Genomic DNA, 17,500 nt, shown 5'->3' on the forward strand with positions numbered 1-17,500 from the left:
ACCACTGTTTTCTCTTAGATCATGATGGTAGAGGGTCAAAACTTCTCCTTCCTGTACATTCTCTCAGTTACTCGAAGTCTATGAGAAGTGACTCAGGTACAAGAACCACATCTCCAACACCTGCACCACTGATATACCATGATTTACCAGCAACCAATTTTAATGACCTTTTATTGTTCTGTTTTTAAAAACTTCTTATAATGTTCAATATGAAACTAGAGGTAAGAATCGAACCAGGAAAGTCTTTCATCATAGATCACTAATGGCATTACTTCAAAACTCAAACCTTTGTTAGACATGTAAAGAAGCAGGAAAGACAGAGACAGAGACAAAGAGACACGGACACGGCTTTAGAAAGAGTGAGAAACAAATAGAGAGACAGCAAGAGAGAGACATATACAGTGAGACAGAGACATTTACTAAAAGAGACACAGAGACAATTAGATAGAGAAAATAGAGAGACAAAGATAGCGAGATATAGCCACTTCCTGTTGGAAGTGTTTATCCCGAGCGACTCTTAATGATCTCATTTACTAAATGAGCAGTAGTGAGTTAAGTGCTTGCTCAGGTGCCCAAAACTGGCAGCTTGGAGGTGTTAAACATGTATCATATTTACAGCATGTGATATGTATGGAAGCATATGTACAGTGATTCAATATAAAGGCTGTATCAGTGCAGAGACGTGTGGACATCATTAAGAGCCTTTGCTATGTTTCCACACGGACAGTTAATGAGGTGATACCGGAGAAACTGCACCTCTTCAAGTCAAGAAGCTTTGATATATAAAATTATAGACATTTTACAGATTTGAATGATGAATTGTTTTTATCTGTACGATCAATAAAGACAGTAATTTAAGTTCGTGTCGCCATTACGAGGGAAAAACCCACAAAACGCCACCTAGAGGGTAAATTGTGTAAAACATGGAGGATTTGGTGTTTGATTTAAAACTTGGCGCGGAAATATTACAAAAGTTTTGTTTCTGTCTCATCCACATTAACCCCAAACTTCTTACTGCCTTCTGCCTGCTGATTCTTATCTCCATAAACTAGTCTACATCTGTGGTGAGTGAGGGTCAGGACTTTATACACCAGCGGATTGAAAAAGACGCGCAGTGAAAATAAAAAATATTTTAACAAATCAATGAATTAAAACTAAAGTAAGAGCCGGTTTTGAAAATGTAAGAAGTAAAAAGTACAGATATTTGTGTAAAAATGTAATGAGTAAAAGTAAAAAGTTGTCTGAAAAATAAACAGTGGCGTAAAAAACTAATACCAGAAAAACCTACTGAAGTACAGTAACGAAGTATTTGTACTCCGTTACTTCCCTCCTCTGGTTAGCACAATGCTAAACTGTGATAGCGCAGGTTGTGTGAACGAGCGAGTCTGAGACGTACAGTAATATAATAAATACATATTGAATGTAAATAACAAAGAATGCATTTATTCTGACCCAAACACACTCCTCACACTGTATTGATCACTTCGTGTCTGAACAGGAAGTTAATGTAAAAATCACTGTAGTGTTTATTTTGTAGTATTTCAATATGAAGTGTGAATTTTTATTAAGCTTTTATTAAACTGTGTTTTCCTGGTTACAGTGATGTCATTTCCTGTCCAGAAAATAATTTTAGTTATGTGTGTGTATATTCGTGTGTGTGTGTGTGTGTGTGTGTGTGTGTGTGTGTGTGTGTGTATATTCGTGTGTGTGTATATTCGTGTGTGTGTATATTCGTGTGTGTGTGTGTGTGTGTGTGTGTGTGTGTGTGAGAGAGATAGACAGAGAGAGAGAGAGAGAGAGAAAGAGAGAGGCAGAGTTTTCAAGATGCACAAAGCCTCATAAATATATATATATGTGTGTGTGTGTGTGTGTGTGTGTGTGTGTGTGTGTGTGTGTGTGTGTGTAAAACAGTGAATGACTCACACACCTCGTGTCATAGTCGTGCCAGTCGGTGATCTTTCTTTATTCATTTTCAGTCTTAGCCAATCACAGGGTGGCCATGCCCCCTCCCCTTCTCTTTAATTATTTAGACCAATCAGAATCCACAACATGAGTTTGATCTGATCTGATAGAGGATCTAATGAAGGATTTTATAAAGTCAGAGAGGTGATTTTATTAATTAAAATTCTGCTCTATAGCAGCTCTATATTGAGCACAAGAAGTACTACACATGACCACTTAGGCATCATATGATGGGCTCTCCTGGTGCTCCTGTCCAGAACTGAATACCACTTCAGTGTTACATTACGAGACACACATATATCTGTATAATGAATCAGAGTCAATTCAGAGCTGAATAGGAATAGATTCAGAATTAAATTCAGAGTTGATTCGGAGTCAAATCAGTATTAATCCAGAGTCTATTTAGAGTTGATTCAGAGTCAAATCAGAGTACATGCAGAATCTATTTAGAGTTAATTCATATCCCATTTAGAATAAAATCAAAGATGATTCAGAGTCAAATTAGGGTTCATTCACATTTGATTCAGAGTCCATTCAGAATCAAATAAGATTTGATTCAGAGTCCTTTCAGAGTCAGTACAGGACAGGACAGTGTGTAGTTATCATTAGGTGTTAAAGGGGCAGTGTGTGTAGGTGTCATGTAGAATATTGAAGTTCGGTACACAGAAGGTGATGATGAAATGCGCAGGATCTCCTCAGCACCTGATATTGAACATCAAACTGAAACCCTAGTGAGATCCTGCAGGAGCATCACACACCAGCCAATACACACTGCTGACCAGTGTTGTGCTCGTTACTAAAAAATAGTAACTAGTTACAGTTACTCGTTACTTCATTTAAAAAGTCACTCCGTTACTTTGTTGATTATTTACACCAAAAATTAATGCGTTACTGTTAAAAGTAACTTTTTAGTTTCTTTTTTTAAAGAATCTTCTTTAATGTTCTCATTAATGCTCTTTTATGTGTTATAATCTACACAAACACAAAACTGAATTAAACACAGAGTCATTTTTAAACACTATTATATTAAAGTCAGAGCAGCACACACTGAATATATCACAAGGATTTCTGACATAAACAACAAAACAAGCTGAATAATAGATTCACAATCAAACACTAAAGTGGCTTCTGCTGTTGTGTTGAGCTCTTAAACATGTTCCTTTCACAGCTGAAGTATGAGAACACAACACCGGGTTAGCACATAGCTTCTAGCTCCTCAGGCATGGAGGTCCTGGAGGAGCTTCAGCAGATTGGAGTTGCTGTTTATCGCAGTAGATACGAGCTTCGAACCAGAAAGACACAGCTTACATTTGACTTAAAAGTTTTTGTCTTTATGCTCAACTAAAGTGTAATAATGATCATATTTCCACTTTGAGAAACTCGTCTTGCTCTCGCCTCGACTCGCCATTACTGCCGCACAGACCTGAATAAACGGAGACACGTCCACAGTGCGTCTTCTTCCTGTTTACAGTGGTTCATCCACCAATCCTACAATGTGTCTCTGCTGTAAGCAGGTCAGACTGTAGTCTACACTTCAGCCCAAATTCATTCATTTAAACAAGTAACGGGTAACGCACCATACGCTAACGGAGTTACTTTATTTTTAAAACTAACGCGTTACAGTATTAATTTCTGTCAAAAGTAACGCGTTACTGCCCAACACTGCTGCTGACTATTATTTATCATTACACACACATTTATAACTTACACACACACACACACACACACACACACACACACACACACACACACACACACACACAATATATTATAAATAAATCTCTCCCTTTCTCTCTCTCTCTCTCTCTCTCTCTCTCTCTCTCTCTATATATATATATATATATATATATATATATATATATATATATGCACATGTTGGTGTGTTAGTGTGTGATGGTGGTGCGATGGTGTAAATGTGTGTGTGTGTGTGTGTGTGTGTGTGTGTGTGTGTGTGTGTGTGTGTGTGTGTGTGTGTGTGTGTGTGTGTGTGTGGCTCTCTCTGCTCTATAAACCAGTCTGAACCAGTTCACTCTTATCTTCTTCCTGCCTGACGCTTGGTCATGTGACCTCGCAGCAACGTTCCATTCATACAGAAATGATAAATGGAGCGTGAAAGAGTAATTCCTCCTGTCTCTCACTTTATCCTCAATAACACTTCGGTTACAGGGGGGTTAAATCTTCCTGACTCTCTCATACACACACACACACACACACACACACACACACACACACACACACACAGTAGCAGTCCAATGTATGAATGAACACATCTGGAATTCTGTAGTAAACAAAAACGTGTTAAATCCCCAGAATATGTTTTATATTTCAGTTTGTGTAAAGTCGCTCCGTGTAGCTTTAATGCTGCTTCACAAACTCCTGGCGTTTTCTCTCATCAGATTCATGAGGTGTCACCTGGAATGGGTTTCAGGTCACAGGTGTGTTTTATCAAGAGTTAAATTGTGACATTTCTCACCTTCTTAATGTGTTATAGGGCTTCAGTTGTCTTGTGAAAACAGGTTCTCATGAGGACCGTCCCAGGAAAGAAAGACCAAGAGCTACCTCTGCTGCAGAGGATAAGTTTATTAAGACTTTCAGCATCAAAAACCATCAATTTACATGAATGTTTCTCAGAGTTCAAGTGGAAGATCAATTTGATCATTACTCTTCAGAGGTGACAGTGTGAGTCAGACCTTTATGGTCAAGCTGCAGCAAAGAAACCATTATTTCTGAGGGCCAAGGGTTAGGGTTAGGGTTAGGGTTAGGGTTCTTGGGCCAAGAAACACAAGGAATTGACATTAGATCAGTGGAAAACTAATGTGATGGAGAGCTGCATTAGATCACCTGGCCTTCACAACCACCGCATCCAAATCCAGGTGAGATGGTTTGGGATGAGTTCGACCAGAGAGTGAAGGAAAAGCAGCCAACAAGAACTCAACACCTCTGGGAGCTCCTCAAGATTGTTTGAAACCCATTTCAGGTGATGACCTCATAAGGCTGAATGAGAGAATGTGACGAATGTGTAAATCTGTAAAGTGTAAATGGAACTACAATGTAAAGAAAAACACTGAAGGAGGAGGTGTGTCCAAACTACTGACTGGAAGACGGTCAGATGGTGAAACAGTGCCACCTGCTGGATCAGTTTGATCATCACACTATTGTTTAAAGAAACTTTTTTTTTACTGCAATATATATTTTTTTATTTTTCTGTCGGAGACAATCTCACTTCCTTTTCTTTTATTAATAAATATAAGCGTGTTTCATTCACACGTGCTGTGATTTAATACAAAATAATCTGAATTAATTCATTTCTAATAATAATTTACAAATAATTACATAATATTTGTGCAATAGTGCAATTATTCTGTAAAACTGCACAGATAGAACTTTATTGTTATTGTATAGTGAAACAACGAAATGCAGTTTAACAGCTACAAGTGCAAAAACGAGCAAATGTGCAAATCGAGAAGTTCAGATAAATATGTTAATATATATACATAATGATAGATAGATAGATAGATAGATAGATAGATAGATAGATAGATAGATAGATAGATAGATAGATAATGTACAGCAGGCAATTATAACAGTTATAGCAGTGTAAAAATGTGCAAAAGCCGATGAGCAAGAACACTATGAATGTGTGTGTGTGTGTGTGTGTGTGTGTGTGTGTGTGTGTGTGTAAATATATATATATGTAGTTATATTAGTGAATGATGTGTATATATAATGAGATGAATGTAAGAATGTGGAATATATAAAATGTATTGTGTATATTTATTGTATTATTATTATTATTATTATTATTATTATTATTATTATTATTATTATTATTATTATTATTATTGTTATTAACTCGGTTTTTAAAGGGCTGCTGCAGTTTTGTGTGTTTTGGCTTCCGGTTATAGAATGGCTTTTATTTCCCACAATCCTCTTCGGCTTCCTCTTCCGGTTGTCTCAGGCTCCGTGTAGCAGGTATCCATTTTTCTCCGCGGTGTTTTGGTGTAGAATCTGATCGAATCTGTAGTTTGTATTAAGTGTTTTTGTCTCTACGCGTCTCCCTGTGGTGCTGCAGAGGCTCCAGAACCGAACCGGGCCGAAATTCTGCCGCTGCTTTTATTCCCTCAGACCGAAAATCGAGCTGAGAAGAGCAGCAGAGAGCGGGGCAGGAGGGAGCGGGGCAGCGGGGCAGGAGGGAGCGGGGCAGCGGGGCAGCGGGGCAGGAGGGAGCGGGGCAGCGGGGGAGCGGGGGAGCGGGGCAGGAGGGCGCGTTTACCGGCTCCGGCTTCAGTGTTTAATCTTCTTTCTCTCTTTATAGACTGCGTGATTAAAAGATGGCAAAGTCTAAGAACCACACCACACACAACCAGTGTGAGTAACACACACACACACACACACACACACACACACACAACCAACCAGTGTGAGTAACACACACACACACACACACAACCAACCAGTGTGAGTAACACACACACACACACACACACAACCAACCAGTGTGAGTAACACACACACACACACACAACCAACCAGTGTGAGTAACACACACACACACACACACACAACCAACCAGTGTGAGTAACACACACACACACACACACACACACACAACCAACCAGTGTGAGTAACACACACACACACACACACACAACCAACCAGTGTGAGTAACACACACACACACACACACACACACACAACCAACCAGTGTGAGTAACACACACACACACACACACACACAACCAACCAGTGTGAGTAACACACACACACACACACAACCAACCAGTGTGAGTAACACACACACACACACACACACAACCAACCAGTGTGAGTAACACACACACACACACACACACACACAACCAACCAGTGTGAGTAACACACACACACACACACACACACACAACCAACCAGTGTGAGTAACACACACACACACACACACAACCAACCAGTGTGAGTAACACACACACACACACACACACACACAACCAACCAGTGTGAGTAACACACACACACACACACACAACCAACCAGTGTGAGTAACACACACACACACACACACACAACCAACCAGTGTGAGTAACACACACACACACACACACACAACCAACCAGTGTGAGTAACACACACACACACACACACACAACCAACCAGTGTGAGTAACACACACACACACACACACACACACACAACCAACCAGTGTGAGTAACACACACACACACACACACACACACACAACCAACCAGTGTGAGTAACACACACACACACACACACACACACACAACCAACCAGTGTGAGTAACACACACACACACACACAACCAACCAGTGTGAGTAACACACACACACACACAACCAACCAGTGTGAGTAACACACACACACACACACACACACACAACCAACCAGTGTGAGTAACACACACACACACACACACACACACAACCAACCAGTGTGAGTAACACACACACACACACACACACACACAACCAACCAGTGTGAGTAACACACACACACACACACACACACAACCAACCAGTGTGAGTAACACACACACACACACACACACAACCAACCAGTGTGAGTAACACACACACACACACACACACACACAACCAACCAGTGTGAGTAACACACACACACACACACACACACACAACCAACCAGTGTGAGTAACACACACACACACACACACACACACAACCAACCAGTGTGAGTAACACACACACACACACACACACACACAACCAACCAGTGTGAGTAACACACACACACACACACACACACACAACCAACCAGTGTGAGTAACACACACACACACACACACACAACCAACCAGTGTGAGTAACACACACACACACACACACAACCAACCAGTGTGAGTAACACACACACACACACACACACACACACAACCAACCAGTGTGAGTCACACACACACACACACACACAACCAACCAGTGTGAGTCACACACACACACACACACACAACCAACCAGTGTGAGTCACACACACACACACACACACACACAACCAACCAGTGTGAGTAACACACACACACACACACACACACAACCAACCAGTGTGAGTAACACACACACACACACACACACACAACCAACCAGTGTGAGTAACACACACACACACACACAACCAACCAGTGTGAGTAACACACACACACACACACAACCAACCAGTGTGAGTAACACACACACACACACACAACCAACCAGTGTGAGTAACACACACACACACACACACAACCAACCAGTGTGAGTAACACACACACACACACACAACCAACCAGTGTGAGTAACACACACACACACACACAACCAACCAGTGTGAGTAACACACACACACACACACACACAACCAACCAGTGTGAGTAACACACACACACACACACACACACACACAACCAACCAGTGTGAGTAACACACACACACACACACACACACACACAACCAACCAGTGTGAGTAACACACACACACACACACAACCAACCAGTGTGAGTAACACACACACACACACACACACACACAACCAACCAGTGTGAGTAACACACACACACACACACACACACACAACCAACCAGTGTGAGTAACACACACACACACACACACACACACAACCAACCAGTGTGAGTAACACACACACACACACACACACACACAACCAACCAGTGTGAGTAACACACACACACACACACACACACAACCAACCAGTGTGAGTAACACACACACACACACACACACACACAACCAACCAGTGTGAGTAACACACACACACACACACACACACACAACCAACCAGTGTGAGTAACACACACACACACACACACACACACAACCAACCAGTGTGAGTAACACACACACACACACACACACACACAACCAACCAGTGTGAGTAACACACACACACACACACACAACCAACCAGTGTGAGTAACACACACACACACACACACAACCAACCAGTGTGAGTAACACACACACACACACACAACCAACCAGTGTGAGTCACACACACACACACACACACAACCAACCAGTGTGAGTCACACACACACACACACACACAACCAACCAGTGTGAGTCACACACACACACACACACACAACCAACCAGTGTGAGTCACACACACACACACACACACACACAACCAACCAGTGTGAGTAACACACACACACACACACACACACAACCAACCAGTGTGAGTAACACACACACACACACACAACCAACCAGTGTGAGTAACACACACACACACACACAACCAACCAGTGTGAGTAACACACACACACACACACAACCAACCAGTGTGAGTAACACACACACACACACACAACCAACCAGTGTGAGTAACACACACACACACACACAACCAACCAGTGTGAGTAACACACACACACACACACAACCAACCAGTGTGAGTAACACACACACACACACACAACCAACCAGTGTGAGTAACACACACACACACACACAACCAACCAGTGTGAGTAACACACACACACACACACAACCAACCAGTGTGAGTAACACACACACACACACACAACCAACCAGTGTGAGTAACACACACACACACACACAACCAACCAGTGTGAGTAACACACACACACACACACACACACACAACCAACCAGTGTGAGTAACACACACACACACACACACACACAACCAACCAGTGTGAGTAACACACACACACACACACACACACACAACCAACCAGTGTGAGTAACACACACACACACACACACACACACAACCAACCAGTGTGAGTAACACACACACACACACACACACACACAACCAACCAGTGTGAGTAACACACACACACACACACAACCAACCAGTGTGAGTAACACACACACACACACACGTGGTGCGACTTGTGTTGGAATTGTGAATAATGTTTTGTTCTGTTTTTTTCTCATCAGCTCGCAAGTGGCACAGAAATGGCATTAAGAAGCCTCGATCTGACCGCTACGAGTCTCTGAAGGGGGTAAGTGTGTGTGTGTGTGTGTCACTCTGCTTTAGTGAGGATGGGGTGTGTGTGTGTGTGTGTCACTCTGCTTTAGTGAGGATGGGGTGTGTGTGTGTGTGTGTGTGTCACTCTGCTTTAGTGAGGATGGGGTGTGTGTGTGTGTGTGTGTGTCACTCTGCTTTAGTGAGGATGGGGTGTGTGTGTGTGTGTGTGTGTCACTCTGCTTTAGTGAGGATGGGGTGTGTGTGTGTGTGTGTCACTCTGTATGCTTTAGTGAGGATGGGGTGTGTGTGTGTGTGTGTCACTCTGTATGCTTTAGTGAGGATGGGGTGTGTGTGTGTGTGTGTCACTCTGTATGCTTTAGTGTGTGTGTGTGTATTGAGTGCACACAGAAAACTTCAGATGTTCAGAAGTTATTGTAACGAGAAGTTAAACTCACACTCGCGTGTATGCGAGGCATCAGGACCTTTTCGAGTCGTCCTTCAGCATCAGACGTGGTGATAATCAGACTGTCTGATTACTTGTCCTGCAGAAGGTCTTGGTTTCATGCGCACACACACACATTGTGATAGTGTTGGACTTTTCTGAATCCCTGTGTGGAGTCACCAGGGAAAAGCGCTCTGCTAAAGCTCTTTCAGTAGTTTTTGGAAGTCAGGAAGAAGTCTAACCTTCACCATGTGCATGTAGAGGTCACACGTGAGGATGAAGGACACGGAGCAATTCAATATAAATCTGAAGTTTAAACCTCTGTGTCGCAGCACCTGGAGCTTTTGGGTTTTTTCCCCTCCAAATCTGGTAAAAAAAAAAAAAAAAAAAAAGCTTTTTTTCCTCCAGTCCTCCACGTTTACATCACGTTCTCACTCTGACCTGAGCGTGATCACTGTTCTCCTGCTCCAGGCCTGGAGAACACACCGAGGTTCTGCTTTATTGTGTGCATGTGATGATACATGAAGATGAAGGATCGGTTGTTTTGATTTCTGAAGGGTGCACAAACTTTTGATCACATAGCTCTTTAGGCAGAATGTTTCCAGAAGATTTAAAAGCGATTTAGATGTTTGTTTTTTCCACCCAGTCCAGAGTAAATGTGAGGATCAGGGAACCGCTGTGATTGGGTGGTTGTGATGTCAGATATTTTATGAAAGTAGGCGGGGCTTGTGAGGCAGTGAGTGTGACACAGGGGGGCACAAACTTATTCACCAAATTATCTACAACATCAGCATTACAATTACACTGAAGATTGTCATGTCATTCCTCAGTCTCTCTCACACACACCGTGATCAGTGTGAGTTTCTGAGGGCTCTGTGGAAGTGGACGAGTGTGTGATTAAAATCTCACCATGGATTTTGTTCTGTCTCCTTGCAGGTGGATCCCAAGTTTCTGAGGAACATGCGATTTGCCAAGAAGCACAACAAGAAAGGGCTGAAGAAGATCGCCAAGCAGCAGGCAGCCAAATAAACAGATGTTTGAACCATTTGTCTGTACAGATGTTCTTTATACCATCCACAATAAAACATTAGAAAAGGGAGCATGAATCTTGTTTCTTCTCTCTCTCTCACACACACACACACACACACACACACACACACACACACACACGTGTTCCTGGTGGAAGACAAGAGGGGTTTTTTTCTCTTTTTTTTTTTTTCTCCAGAAATCTAGATGTTCTTGTTGATTGTATGACATGAGTCAGGATTGTTTGGTTCTCTGAAGCTCATCCTGAATTTGTTGTCATAGAAACAGGACTGTAAGCTCAGACTTATTCCAGAGCAGGATCAGATCATAGCTTTATAAGTGAAAGTGATTCAGGAGGTGTTTCTCAGCCACACCTTCTCCATTTACTAGGAGGAACAAAAATAACATGGTGGTCTTTCTAAGTTCAGCACACAGTGTGGGATCGACTAGATTCTTCATCACAGCTCAGATTTCTATTGAAAAAATGTTCGATATGAGAATCATTTCCTTTATTTCTTGGACCTGAGAATTACTAGTTTGTATTCAGTGGTTCTCGGGGTCTGGTCCTGGTGGATCTGACCTTCAGAAACTATGATAAGTAAAAAAAAAATTAACCATGGGGGCATGAGTTCTCAGCAGCTCTCTTGGGTCTCTAATAATCTGTTTTCAAACCAACAAGAAGAATGTATTAGTTCACACATGACCTCCAAAACCCAGTTCTACACCTCCCAGTTACTGATTCACTGATTGTGTAAGATGGTGATTCGTTCTAAAATAAACCCAAAGCCTCCGGCAGCAGGTTTCGAGATGAAGGAGTAAGAGATCGCGCCCTTCAGCCACGGCGAGAGAAGCTGCTCGTTCCAAATGTCTGCTTTCTGGAATATTGCATTTTTACAAAGTCAACTGCAGACACCAAACATCTCCTCAGAAGAAAGAATGAAAAGACCTGAGGAGTGTGTTGTGTGGACAAGAGAACTAGTCCAGAGTTCACTTTTTGGTAAACGTTATGTTCGTGATCAAACTGGGGGAAAAAACTGACCCCAAAATGTGTAATAAAGTCAGTGAACGCTGGTGAAGGTCCTCAGAAATACCCTGAGGCCCTGCGGCTCCGGGACACGCCCACTCTGAACCGGGACACGCCCACTCTGAACCGGGACGCTGTTTATGGTGGACAGGAGGTGAACTGGGACACGGCATTAGAGCTGAGACGAGTCGATCTCATTAACGTTCCTGTCCCTCGTTAGTGAGAGTCAGGAGGATTAACACAGTTGTTCAACATGATGGAGGTATTTATAGATCAGATGTAGTTCAGTGTCCAGTTTCAGAACATCTTCAGGATGGAGGAGGCTTCACTTCTATATGGTTTTAGACTTTCTGGCTTTTATTCTCTTATTAATAGAGAGAATATTTGACCCTGGAGGAGGAATGTTTGTCTGTAGCTGCTATAATGTAGCTGTAAACGGATAAAAAGTGCAGGGTGTGATGTAATGATCAGTAAGTTCCTCCTGTTGTGTAGGAAAAATAAAGCATGCTGTTTGAGGAAAATCATCAACTCCATGAAGGTAACAGAAACTGCTAGTGTGGAATTCCAGTCTTTATAAATATGATTCATATCATATTCAAATTTTCAACAATAACAATAATAACTGGATAATATTCATAATAATTACAGTCTAAATACTGCGATATTAAATATCACATCCAGGTGTTTATCATCAGAAGTTTATTTAATATTAATATATTATTCTCCAATTGTCTTTAAGTGAAATGAATAATTTGATCTCAGCTCAGCTCCAGGAGACACCTGGAGTGTGGTGTGAGATTATTCCACTCCCTTCATAAACTCCAGAAACTCTGCAACAAAACGAACACAGTGAGTGTTGAGTTGAGTGTTGAGTGTTACTGAGCAAACGCTAAACACTACAAAGGTTTCTGTTACCGTCGTAATCGATCTTCCCATCGCTGTTTCTGTCTCCGTCCTTCATCAGTTCCTCAACATCATCTTCACTGATCGTCTCTCCAGTAGCTTTCAGCATCTCACGCAGTTCCTCTATATCAATATATCCGTCTCTGTTTCTGTATACACACACACACACACACACACACACACACACACACACACACTTATGATTGATTACAGTGTGATAAATCAATAAACAAATGAAATTAAAACTCACCTGTCGAACATGCGGAACAGCTCCGCGAGCTCCTCCTCCGATTTCGCTTTACTGTCGTCCTTCATACATCTCACCATCATCACCAAGAATTCATCAAAGTCCACAGTGCCACTGCCTGCGCGCACACACACACACACACACACACACACACACACACACACACACACACACACACACACACACATTCATATTACATTGTTATTTAACAATATAATAATAATAATAATAATAATAATAATAATAATAATCCGTAAATCTCACATTTGAAATTGATTCACAAATGTACATTTGTGCAAATCAGCTTTGATCTAATTCAATCTGCATACATTTGCATAATTAACAGAAAAGGTCTTTATTTAAACTTTTTAAAATTAATTTAATGATTATAAACTTTATTAAAACACTGCAGATTATGTAAATAAATATCAGTGTGATAATTGTGGCATCGACGCCTTATTTCAGAACTAAATCATTTATTCCACAGTGAAGATTAGTGAACTTTTATAAAACTGTTTGCTGGAAAATAAAGTAGATATAATATATATTTATTCATTAATGCTTCTCTCTCAAACACAAAGTTGAAGACACACAAATAAATCAGACGTCTTTGGATGCAGGAGCATGAAATTCTGTCTGTCTGTCTGTCTGTCTGTCTGTCTGACTGTCTGTCTGTCTGTCTGACGCGCTCTCTGTATATAAATCCTCAAAATGTTACTCATTAAATCAGTTTTTGTATTGAAAAAAATGGTTTTAGAAAGTAATATTATTTATTCAGAATGAAGACAGGAGTGAAGAAGAGGTGATGATGTTTACCATCTTCATCCACTTCGTCAATCATCTCCTGCAGCTCCTCAGGCGTGGGGTTCTGCCCCAACATCCTCATCACCTTCCCCAACTCTTTAGTGCTGATACAGCCGTCTTCTGCATCCTGAACAAACACCTCGAACGCTGCCTTAAACTCTGTGCACACACACACACACACACACACACACATAGTGATAGTGAGACGGTGAGATTGTGTGATAGTGAGACAGTGAGATGGTGTGATGGTGAGAGTGAGATGGTGAGACAGTGAGGCTTTGTGATGGTGTGATAGTGAGACGGTATAATGTGAGACGGTGAGATGGTGAGACGGTAAGATGGTGAGATGGTGTGATAGTGAGATGGTGAGACAGTGAGATGGTATAATGGTGAGAAGGTGAAATGGTGAGACGGTGAGATGGTGTGTTGGTGAGACGGTGAGATGGTATAATGGTGAGATGGTGTGATGGTGAGATGGTGAGACGTTGAGATGTTGTGATGGTGAGACGGTGAGATGGTGAGATGGTGTGATAGTGATATGGTGAGATGGTGAGATGATGAGATGTTGAGATGGTGTGATGGTGTGATAGTGAGACATTGAGATGGTGTGATGGTGAGACGGTGAGATGGTGAGACGGTGAGATGGTGAGATATTGTGATTGTAAGAAATAGGGATGGTGAGGTTTATACACTGCTCAGTACTGAAATTGGACTCTGAGAGATAAAAATAGAGCGAGTTGTTTGTAAATGTTTCATTGTAATGATTGGATTTAATTTTCAGAGCTGACAGACAAACAGAGACACATGTTCAGGGTCATGAGGTCAAACTTCACCTCACTTCAACAACATCAAATAAATCTCTCTACACTGGTACACAAGATTATTGAATGCTACAAAGCAAACCTGGAAAGTGCTAATTTAAGTGTTACAGGAAGATGAAGGTCTTCAACCGTCGCTTGAAGATAGTCAGGGACTCCGCTGTACAGACATCTAGGGGAAGTTCATTCCACCACCTCAGTGCCAGAACAGAGAAGTCAAGTCAAGTCAAGTTTATTTGTATAGCGCTTTTCACAACAGACATTGTCTCAAAGCAGCTTTACACAAATCAACAGTGAAGGTGAAGGTGTGTGTTTATCCCTGATGAGCAGCCGTGGAGACTGTGGCAAGGAAAAACTCCCTTAGATGTTATGAGGAAGAAACCTTGAGAGGAACCAGACTCAAAAGGGGAACCCATCCTCATTTGGGTGACATCAAGAGTTTGATCATAAATCTTTCAACAATACAGAACACTGGAGAGTGAGAACTAACATGAGTACTGGAGTGTGTGATTATAGATAATGTTCTTTCTGCAGTCTTATACAGTCTATATGGTTAGTATCTCCTAGTTTTATGAGCTCAACATTTGTGATCAGAAGAGCCTTGAAGTGTACTTATCTCTCATTCTGAGAGAAGGTGGTACCAGTGGAGCAGTCCTGGAGGATCTCGGACAGCGTGGTGCAGTGTGAGATGTGATGAGGTCACTGAGGTAAGATGGTGCTGGTCCATTTTTGGCCTTGTAGGCATCATCAGTGTTTTGAATCTGATACGTGCAGCTACTGGAAGCCAGTGATGGAGCAGCAGTGGGGTGGTGTGGGAGAACTTGGGCTGCTTGAACACAAGTCGTGCAGCTGCGTTTTGGATCATTTGCAGTGGATGAATAGCGTTCAGGGGAAGACCTGCCAGCAGAGAGCTGCAGTAGTTGAGTCTTGAAATTACAAGAGACTGAACAAGAACCTGGGCAGCCTGTATGGACAGAAACAGTCTTTCTGATGTTGTAGAGAAGAAATCTACAAGAGCAAGCCACATTAGCGACATGTGAGAAGAAGGACAGTTCATTGTCCATAGTTACCCCAAGGGTACAAGCAGTGGCTGAAGGGGAGAGCAGAGAGTCATGAAGTGTTATTTGGAGATCTTGACCTGGAGATGAATCACCTGGGATGACCAGCAGTTCTGTTTAGCTGGGGTTGAGTTTTAGTTGGTGAGCACTCATCCATGAAGATATGTCTGTCAAGCATGCCGATATCCGAGCGGAAGCTGTGGTATCTGATGAAGGGAAAGAAAAGATGAGTTGAGTGTCATCTGCATAGCAGTGATAGAAAAACCCATGTGAGGATATGACTTCACCAAAGGAGTGGGTATAGAGGGAGAAAAGTACCGGGGGACCAAGTACTGAGCCTTGTGGGACACCAGTGGTGAGTCTGCACAGAGCAGATGTGGATCCCCTCCTTGTGTTATGTTACCTGGTATGAGCGACCTTCCAGGTAGGAAGCAAACCATTCCCATGCTGTTCCGCAGATACTGAGGCTCTTGAGGGTTGACAAAAGTGTCTTGTGGTTGACTGTGTCAAATGCTGCTGAAAGATAAGTACAGATGACAGCTTGGCTGATCGAGTGCGTTCGAGAGCTTTAGAAAGAAAGGAGAGAAGTGATACCGGTCTGTAGATGTTGATGTCTGATGGGTCCAGAGCAGGTTTCTTTAAGCTGGGAATAAACTCACGAACTCGTACGTTATAACGGCTCTTATCAAGCTTCAACATTGTAACTACAAGTAGTTCAAAAGTATGTGGTCATTCTTTAATCTGTAAATGTTGGGACGTTGCTGTGGTTTTAAGAGGAATAAAACACTCCAGGGCTGTGATGTGGTAAAGTGATGACGTTCTGGATTATTTTCCTATAACAGCACAACCCCAAGTGTGTTATTCTCTACAACAGTAACACTCATTAAACCGCACTCTGGGAAACACAATTATCATCAGCTGTTTTACCATCCTAAGGGAATACACACACACACACACACACACACACACACACACACACACACACACACTTACCACTTTTCTGTTCCTCAGTGAGCTGCTCCACCTGCACACAGACATGCTGTCATTAGTGTAATATATAAATACATGAATAATATAAACTCCATCACATTAGAACTATGAGTTTAAATCAGTCATTTTAAACTTCAAAAACAAACACAGCAATGCCGAGGGTATAAAAAGAAATGAGAGTTAGCGCAGTGTCTCTGTAGCTGCTCGCTCCATACCGGAAATACCTTTTACTTTGTTCATGCAAACGCTAAA

At 42.0% G+C, this 17,500-nt stretch overlaps 2 protein-coding genes across 3 annotated transcripts in view; one reads left to right on the forward strand and one right to left on the reverse strand.

Moving 5' to 3' along the window:
- The first annotated feature begins 5,842 nt into the window (after nucleotides 1–5,842).
- On the forward strand, nucleotides 5,843–11,477 carry rpl29 (ribosomal protein L29). 2 transcript variants are annotated; one of them, XM_083535667.1, is made up of 4 exons: nucleotides 5,843–5,934; nucleotides 6,278–6,330; nucleotides 9,906–9,970; nucleotides 11,315–11,477. In XM_083535667.1, the coding sequence occupies exons 2-4, from the start codon at nucleotides 6,294–6,296 to the stop codon at nucleotides 11,405–11,407; spliced, it is 195 nt and encodes a 64-aa protein (XP_083391793.1). In that variant the 5' UTR covers nucleotides 5,843–5,934; nucleotides 6,278–6,293; the 3' UTR covers nucleotides 11,408–11,477. The 2 variants fall into 2 exon arrangements, with proteins under 2 accessions (XP_083391793.1, XP_083391794.1); XM_083535668.1 differs by lacking the exon at nucleotides 5,843–5,934 and having other exon boundaries at nucleotides 6,256–6,330.
- Nucleotides 11,478–13,141: 1,664 nt separating this feature from the next.
- Nucleotides 13,142–17,500, reverse strand: part of LOC310722470 (troponin C, slow skeletal and cardiac muscles-like) — a 5,270-nt gene continuing 911 nt past the window's right edge. Inside the window, exons 2-6 of the mRNA XM_083534917.1 lie at nucleotides 17,252–17,282; nucleotides 14,395–14,541; nucleotides 13,582–13,696; nucleotides 13,344–13,480; nucleotides 13,142–13,258 (exon numbers count right to left, since the gene is read on the reverse strand). Coding sequence (XP_083391043.1) covers nucleotides 13,227–13,258; nucleotides 13,344–13,480; nucleotides 13,582–13,696; nucleotides 14,395–14,541; nucleotides 17,252–17,282 — 462 coding nt within the window. The 3' untranslated portion in view covers nucleotides 13,142–13,226. The remainder of the gene's footprint in view (nucleotides 13,259–13,343; nucleotides 13,481–13,581; nucleotides 13,697–14,394; nucleotides 14,542–17,251; nucleotides 17,283–17,500) is intronic.

Source organism: Silurus aristotelis, assembly GCF_946808225.1.
Source record: "Silurus aristotelis genome assembly, chromosome: 29".
NCBI classification, from domain to species: Eukaryota; Metazoa; Chordata; class Actinopteri; order Siluriformes; family Siluridae; genus Silurus; species Silurus aristotelis.

Coding starts and splice junctions, on each gene's coding strand:
- rpl29 (XM_083535667.1), top strand. CDS start 6,294: ATGGCAAAGTCTAAGAACCACACCACACACAACCAGT. Junction 6,331..9,905: donor CCACACCACACACAACCAGT/GTGAGTAACACA, acceptor TTTTCTCATCAG/CTCGCAAGTGGCACAGAAAT. Junction 9,971..11,314: donor GCTACGAGTCTCTGAAGGGG/GTAAGTGTGTGT, acceptor GTCTCCTTGCAG/GTGGATCCCAAGTTTCTGAG.